Below are 8239 nucleotides of genomic sequence, written 5' to 3' on the forward strand. Positions count from 1 at the left end.
TTGACTTTGAAATCATCTGGAGACTGTTCTGACGACAATACAGCACTACCAGTCCCTATTTCGGAGGCGGATGATATTGGAGTTGTATTATTTTGTAACAATACAAAGACACAAGCCTTCGTCTCAGGTCGCCACATTTATGACTTCAACTGCATCACAAGCCGTCCCAATAGATTATGTGTGTTGGTAATTGCAATTAAACTTATGTATATGTCTTTATTTAAATAGCCAAAATGATCCAATGCCATCGCCTTCTTTTCTTCTGAAGTCACTTTCGTTGGTTGTAGGGATATATAGTACTGCTCCACCAAAGTCGACTAGCCTGCAGACAATTTGAAGGTCGAGGTGCGAATAGTTGGATCCTAAAGGAATATAGTATATTTGCAATGTTATGGTTGGAAATGACCTCAGTAGCGGCAAAATGGAGAGTGGTACAACCTCGCGTAGTGTTCTCGGTTCGCATGCTGGCTGTATATGAATGATCAAGTGCGAAAGTCTGTTGCTCGTTCTTGTCAGAGTAATATGATTTTCATCCAAGGCAATTGAACTAACATGATTATTCATTCTTGTCAGAGTAATGAGATTTTCATCCAGAAATGATCCCAGCTCTAAGTATGGGATATCTTTTGTCCGCCATTTCTCGGTGGTATTGATGACGAAATGATGAATGTGAAGCTCATTGAGAGTATTGTGACCAAGAAGCAAACTGAAATTGTCATGTGAGAATCGAGAGCACCGAAGCGATAGTGATGAAACTGATGGGACGTATTCTGGTGCGAGAGGTTGGTTGAAGTGATGGCCTAATACCAACAATGTTACTGATTGTGGTATAAATCCAACTTGAAGGGGTTGGTTAAATGATTCTAATGATAAGTCTGTCACTGCTGGTGGTATATGTCCAATCTGAAGAGGTTGATTGAATGATTCTAATGATAATTTCGTAACTGATGGTGGGATATGTCCAATCTGAAGAGGTTGACTGAATAACTCTAATAATAATCCCGTAACGGACGATGGTATGTGTCCAACCTGAAGAGGTTGATTGAATGATCTGAATGATAGTTGGGTCACTGATGGTGGTATATGTCCAACCTGAAGAGGATGATTGAATGAATCATATGTGAATGATAATTGCGTAACCGACGATGGTATATGTCCAACTTGAAGAGGTTGACCGAATAATCCGAATGATAAATGCGAAACCGACGATGGTATATGTCCAACTTGAAGAGGTTGATTGAATAATTCTAAAAATAATCCAGTAACCGAAGATGGTATATGTCCAACTTGAAGAGGTTGTTTGAATAATCCAAATGATAATTGCGTAACCGATTGTGGAATATGTCCGACCTGAAGAGGTTGATTGTATCGTTCAAATGATAATCGCGTAACCGATGGTGGTATATGTCCAACTTGAAGAGGTTGATTGAATCGTTCGAATGATAATTGCGTAACTGACGGTGGTATATGTCCATCTTGAAGTGGATGATTGTATGAATCGAATGATAGATGTGTCACTGACTGTGGTATGTATCCAACCTGAAGAGGTTGATTGAATAATCTGAATGACAACTGTCTCACATACGATGGTATAAGTCCAATTTGAAGAGGTTGATTGAATGAATCAAACGATAATTGCGTCACTGTTGGTGGTATATGTCCATCCTGAAGAGGTTGATTGAATATTTCAAACGATAGTTGCGTCACTGAAGGTGGTATATGTCCAACTTGAAGAGGTTGTCTAAATGATCCAAATAGAATTTGGGTCACTGATGGTGGTATATGTCCAACTTGAAGAGGTTGATTGAATGAATCGAATGATAACTGTGTAACTGATTGTGGTATGTACCCAACCTGAAGAGGTTGATTGAATGATCTGAATGATAAATGCGTAAGAGACTGTGATGAATGTACAAGATGAAGATCAGAGAGTTTCTCGATCGCAAGGGTTAATGGAGGGTCGTAAGTTCTTGTTCCATAAACACCTGTTATATGCTTATATGTTCTTAAGTTCTTCGCGGTGGCTGATCCAAGATGATGTTTCAACTGTTGAGCAATACTCTCTCGCTGCCAAAAGATATTCTTACACACCAAGATAAAACATAACGTGTCAATATCACTAAGGGAAGCTACAACAATTCTTAAAATATAAATAGGAAGGGATGCAATCATGATTGTTTGTATTTGAGGTTGTAATTAAGATAGAAATAGAAATGGAGTGAGAATGGGTAGAGAAAGAAACTTATCTTGACAAACATGTTGAAAAAATAGACTCAGTCTTTGGTCCCTGAACTCCGGGTCTGATTGATAGTGATGTTTGATTGATGAGATCTAATATACTATCAATTGGATAGATATTAATTACATTGGATGGCATTTAATATGAGTTGGAGATATATTTAGTTTATTATCAATTTGATACTGTCTATTGTAAAGCACCAAAACGATACACTCCAAACACCGTTCTGCGGTATCTGCCAGCGGTTCAATTGTCATCTTCTTCTGATGGTACTGATAGTGCTGTTGCCCCATCGCGATCGAGTAGCCTCCAGAATATTTCAATGTCATAACAATCTCAATCGAAGTGTGGCAGTGATGACTTTATTTATGTCCAAAATTAAATAATTATTTAAATTGGAGATTTATAGACTACTCTTGAAGATGGGAGCACGCTTCTCAGTGAAGGCACCGACAGCTTCGACTAGATCATCGTTCTTTAGGAATATAGAGTTGTGTAGAGCAACACGGAGGAGTCCCTCGTCTATGGTGTGATCTTGTGCATGGTTCATGATCAGTTTGGTCGACTGAACAACCATTGGTGAGTTGGCAGCGATCTTGGCAGCCATGCTCCTGGCCTCGGCCAGCAACTCGTCTTTGTCCTTGAGCACCTTGTTCACCAGGCCAAACTTCTCGGCGGTGGACGCATTGGCGGGCTCGCCAGTGAATGCCATCTCACGAGCGAATCCAGTTCCACAAACCCTCTGTATTCTCTGGAGTGTGCCAAGGTCGGCTACAATAGCCAACTTTGTTTCCTTAATTGAAAAGGCAGCATCACTGGTGCACAGTCTAATGTCGCAAGCTGTTATCAAATCGACAGCACCTCCAATGCAATGTCCATGTACTGCTGCAATCACTGGTTTGGAGCATTTGTTTATCTTGTCGAATGCTTTTGTTTGTTTGGTTGGTGAGTCATGTTGGTCGACTATCACATGTCATCATTCATTCATTCAATCAATGAATCAATCAATCGAATACATACATGCTTGCCATCTCCTGACCAGTTTGAAAATGGCTACACCTTGATCGGCAAAGGATTGTGTGTCGTCTGTGCTCATTGAAGAGGAGGCTGTGACCAAGTCCAATCCAGCAGAGAACAACTTGCCATCTGACCATATTATTACAACTCTAATCGACTTGTCATTCTGTATCTTGTCAAATGCTGCTATAAACTCTGTTCATACATATATGATAATGTTAGATATGATTGATTGTGTATGAATGATTGAATGATTGAATGAATGAATGAATAACAAACCATTGAAGAATTGATCAGTCATCAAGTTCAACTTGTTCTTGCTGGTCATAATCAACTCTGCAATGCCATTATCCGATGTTTGTAACTTTAGACATTTGAACTCATCCACTGGTACACTAATGAATGATGGTGAGTTGTTTGTATAATAGAGTGATTCCATCCTGTTATAATTATATGATATAGATAATAGATTAATTGATTGATTGATTGATTGAATGCAATGATTGAAGGTATGATGATGAAGATGGTGCAATCTCATGTGTGTTCAATTTAGGTATCCAATGGCGTCAAAGTGTTTGTGGTTTAGGGGGGTGTTAGGGCAAGGGCAAGGGCAAGGGTAGGGTAGGGTAAGGGTAGAGGAAGGGAAGGAGAAGTTTAATTGAAAGGCTTCATTGTAGACTATCCAGTGGTTGGAAGCTAAGGATATCTAATCAAATCTTGGAAGTTCCAAAGTGAGATCGACGAATGAGACAACACTTTCAAACAAAACCGAGTCGTCTTTTCATTTACAATCGTAAAGATAGATAGATAGACTCAGAGCAAGAAAGAATAAGATATGAGCTCACCACCTGATAACTCTGCAGAGTACTTGAATGACTCTGCCAAATTGTTTGATTCCTCAAGTGATGAAGAGGTAGTTTACTCATACACAACTTACAATCGTGTTGAACCAATAAGTATGTTGCGTATTAGTGAAGCAGTGTGAAGAGTTGGTTGGTGATCTAACATACAATCTCATCTATTCAAGAGAATCATAATGATATCAAATCCATTCAGGTTAGATTGCCACAGAAGCATTCTTTGTGGGCACATTTGTCTTGGAATGCCGGTGTCGCTCTGTCCGACTACCTCGAGGCCACCGTTGACTTTACAAACAAGACGTATGTGCATGTGATGTGCTGTACTCGATGGATTGGCACTTACTTTCAATCAATCAATCAATCAATCAATCACATCATTCAATCAATCATTACAGTGTATTGGAGTTGGGTTCAGGTGCAGGACTACCATGCTACATGGCAACATTGAATGGTGGATCTAGGGTTGTAATGACAGACTATCCAGACAAGACACTGATCGATAACTTACAATACAATAGAGATAATACATTGCCATCTTCAATAACAGATAACAAATTGTTGGCTGTTGTAAGTATCATCATCAATCATTCAATCCATGATACTTACATTAATGTTACATCCAATAGCCACATCTTTGGGGCAATGAACCAGAGACTTTGAATCAACTATTGGACAACCCAGCGAACAAGTACGACATTATCATTCTGTCGGACCTCATCTTCAATCACCAAGCTCACTTCAACATGTTGAAAACATGTGCCGCATGTCTAAGCGACAATGGAATAGTATGTGTACATTACATATATTGACATTCGATGCTCACTTACTTACTACTATAACTTACAACTATATAGATATATGTGTCATTTACTCATCACAGACCACACCGAAGAGAGAAGGATCTAAACTTCTTTACAGTTGCAGCAGAGGCACCATTCAATTTCATCGTGGAGAAGTTCATGGAAAGACTTATGAAGCCAATGTTTGAGGTGGACTTGGGTTGTGAGGTCACCAGGTCAACTGTCAACTTCTACACCATGAGGAAACAACCACAACAGTCCTCCTCCTCATGAGACAGTCAGAGACAGACGGAAGATAGCGCACAATAAACCAAAAAGACAAGAAGAATGGAATTCACCAAATATTTGAATCGATCTGGGTTGGATTGACACCGATTGGTCGATGGATTGGTGTGTCGGTCAGGTCTAAACATTGTTGGCCCACTGTTGAGGGCTGCTACATGCTTGACAATCCAAAGGTTGGCTACTACATTCATTTATTCAAATTAAATGTATAATTACAAATAGAGATAGACATGTCTGAATCATTCATTGATGTATGTTTGAAACAAGAATGATTGAATGAAGTGATTGGATGGATGAGCGAGGCTAACACATAACTATGTTCTCTCTCTTTAAAGAGCGAGAGATTCTCAAATAGAGAGATACAGGTGTTTGATAGGATATTCAAGTCAATCGATTTGGAATCAAAGGGATACTTCACAAGGGATGACTATCAGAGATATATAGATTCCTTGAAGAGTCGCAGTACAACATTATCAAAGATAGCTTCATTGCCATCATTCGATAACTATCTATTATATCAAAATAGTACAGTTGTTACCTATCGTATGTAACATTACATTATAATTGATACGATAGATCCACTAACAATGTATAACAATGATAAAGACAACTTCTTGACAACTCTAAGTCTCGTTGGTATAAGGTTAACATTCAAAGACTCAGAGGGTGATGCATCCAATGTGCCAAGGGCATCAATGATGTCTAGTACACCAATATATAGTGCCAACACCATCACATTGCCAGCAACAGACATTAGAATTAAACAACAACAACAACCACAATTTCATCAGCATCTACATCAATTGGATACCAAGTCAAAGTCATCGCAAGACTCTTCATCTTCATCATCACCTGCGGCCAATGTTAAAAAGACACAACCAGAGTTGCCAACAACTACAACAACACCATCTGTATCCAACAATGTACCAACGACCAAGACCAAAGCTGCATCATCACTATCCATTAGCAAAGTACCATCATCATCATCATCAAACGTGGCCACAGGACAACAACCATCAATACGTTCTGCATCATCTCTCTCAATCAACAAGGTACCAACACAACAACAACAACAACATGTATTAGTTCAACAAAAATCATCATCATCATCAAGCAAAGTACCTGCAAAGACTGGATCGGCATTATTCTCTAAACTTCCGGCAGCCCCTCCACCTGCACCAAAGGAGGAGGAGCCGGCACAAGAGCAGAGTGAACAACTTTCGCCACCATCAAGCAAGTCAAGACTGGACAAGCTTGGCTTCCACAGGGATTCATCAAGGAAATAGACTACAATGATGTCAACAACAAATTGATTGGAATCCATTAAATCCTTGAATGGATAAGTATGGCCTCGAGGCACATACGTTATATTATTATTATTATTACTACTACTTTGCGACTTCTAGACAAGATTGGCAATGTATTGGCCAAACTTCTTGATGGCTGGCTTCATGATGTTGTCGCTGCTGGTGCAAGCACTGATCTTCTCACAGATGGCGGATGGGTCCTCCTTTTGCAACAAGAGATTGATGATCAGTGGTGTGTAGTCATTGACGATGGTGACGCACGACTCGACAAAGGTCTCGCTGACCAACACCTTGCAGTCGCGGTCCAACGTGTCGATGATGACGGTCTCGTTGGCCTTGCTGTTGAGGAGTGTGTCGATTCTCTTGACCATGTACTTGCACAGTGGGCAATCGAGCTCGCCTCCAAGGATGGTGAATTGGCGCAGCAGACCGACCGACATCATGGTGCTGTTGCAGGCACCGATTGAGCTGCAGATGTGACGTGGGTCCTCCTTGTTCTCGAGAGCGTGGATGATGAGTGGCGTGTAGTCGTTGACGATGGTGATGCACGACTCGATGAATGTCTCGCTGACCAACACCTTGCAGTCATTGTCCAATGTGTTGATGATCACAGTCTCGTTGGCCTTGCTGGCGAGCATCGTCTCGATTCTCTTGACCATGTACTCGCACAGTGGGCAGTTGAGCTCACCGTCGATCATGGTGAGGGCATTGGCGGACAGCTTCTCGAGGAGCATGGTCATTGACATTGACACCTCCTCCACGGTGGTGCTGTTGCAGGCGCCAATTGAGTTGCAGATATGACGTGGGTCCTCCTTGTTCTCGAGAGAGTTGATGATGAGTGGCGTGTAGTCATTGACGATGGTGACACATGACTCGACAAAGGTCTCACTGACCAACACCTTGCAATCATTGTCCAATGTGTTGAWTTATGACAGTCTCGTTGGCCTTGCTCTCGAGCAGAGTCTCTATTCTCTTGACCATATACTCGCACAGTGGGCAGTTGAGCTCACCAGCAGATGCAGGCACCGATGAGTTTAGTATCAAAGCAGATATAATGATAAARGGCTAACAATGTAAGTGACTTCATCTTTAATATTTATGTTATTGTATGTATTTGTATAAATGTATATGTTGTTGATTTGATTGAATGACTGGTCTAGAAGTTGACTTGGCATCCGCCCACTTCCTTCCTCCTCAACTAGAAGTAAAGTAATACAAGAGTGTGGTTTTTTGATGGGTCTCAACAAAAACGCCTCAACTTTTGTTGAGAAGTTTCGCCTTAACCCCTAAAGACAGAGATAGGCTGCGCATTAAGTGTAAGCGGGGGTGTTGGTGCACCCCCTTACTTTATTTGGAATTAATTGTGCACAGTTTTGGAAAGTTACAAGTCAATTGGTATTGACCTGTTTATTGTAGGGTAAGGATAACAAGAAAGAGCCACAGATGACTAGACGGAGAAGGTGATCGAGCCCAGCGTCGGTTGCCAATAAGTAATGACATGATCCCTAGTGATGGACAACAAGTGTGATGGACTATGGCAACTAATCTGATTGATGGATTAATGATGGGATGAACCAGGTGTTTGATTGATCAATTGAGTAAAACAAAAAAAAAAAAAAAAGTAAAAAATGAGTAAAATAAAAAAAGACCAAAAAATGATGAGGACCTGGATCCGTCTCTTGAAGAGCGAGATACCTTTGGTGGTGTTCTAAGAGTTGGTCAATGGACTGG

The 8239-nt window shown here is 40.7% G+C and overlaps 5 protein-coding genes across 5 annotated transcripts; 2 read left to right on the forward strand and 3 right to left on the reverse strand.

Moving 5' to 3' along the window:
- Nucleotides 1-222: 222 nt before the first annotated feature.
- On the reverse strand, nt 223-1497 carry SAMD00019534_120210 (hypothetical protein; the record flags this gene model as incomplete). The annotated part of the gene is made up of 1 exon (XM_012892763.1): nt 223-1497. A coding segment is annotated over one exon (1275 nt), but the record flags the coding sequence as incomplete, so codon positions are not given.
- A 1145-nt stretch (nt 1498-2642) lies between these two features.
- Nucleotides 2643-3695, reverse strand: SAMD00019534_120220 (hypothetical protein; the record flags this gene model as incomplete). Its single annotated transcript, XM_012892764.1, has 3 exons — nt 2643-3166; nt 3260-3451; nt 3536-3695. 3 exons carry the CDS (start codon nt 3693-3695, stop codon nt 2643-2645), a joined length of 876 nt encoding a protein of 291 aa, XP_012748218.1.
- Nucleotides 3696-4091: 396 nt separating this feature from the next.
- SAMD00019534_120230 (hypothetical protein) lies at nt 4092-5189 on the forward strand (the record flags this gene model as incomplete). Its single annotated transcript, XM_012892765.1, has 5 exons — nt 4092-4212; nt 4284-4416; nt 4512-4683; nt 4743-4901; nt 4971-5189. 5 exons carry the CDS (start codon nt 4092-4094, stop codon nt 5187-5189), a joined length of 804 nt encoding a protein of 267 aa, XP_012748219.1.
- Nucleotides 5190-5431: 242 nt separating this feature from the next.
- On the forward strand, nt 5432-6487 carry SAMD00019534_120240 (hypothetical protein; the record flags this gene model as incomplete). The annotated part of the gene is made up of 3 exons (XM_012892766.1): nt 5432-5452; nt 5537-5744; nt 5808-6487. 3 exons carry the CDS (start codon nt 5432-5434, stop codon nt 6485-6487), a joined length of 909 nt encoding a protein of 302 aa, XP_012748220.1.
- Nucleotides 6488-6603: 116 nt separating this feature from the next.
- On the reverse strand, nt 6604-7254 carry SAMD00019534_120250 (hypothetical protein; the record flags this gene model as incomplete). Its single annotated transcript, XM_012892767.1, has 1 exon — nt 6604-7254. The coding sequence occupies one exon, from the start codon at nt 7252-7254 to the stop codon at nt 6604-6606; it is 651 nt and encodes a 216-aa protein (XP_012748221.1).
- Between the last annotated feature and the right edge of the window lie 985 nt (nt 7255-8239).

This window comes from Acytostelium subglobosum (genome assembly GCF_000787575.1).
Source record: "Acytostelium subglobosum LB1 DNA, scaffold: scaffold37, whole genome shotgun sequence".
NCBI lineage: Eukaryota > Evosea > Eumycetozoa > Acytosteliales > Acytosteliaceae > Acytostelium > Acytostelium subglobosum.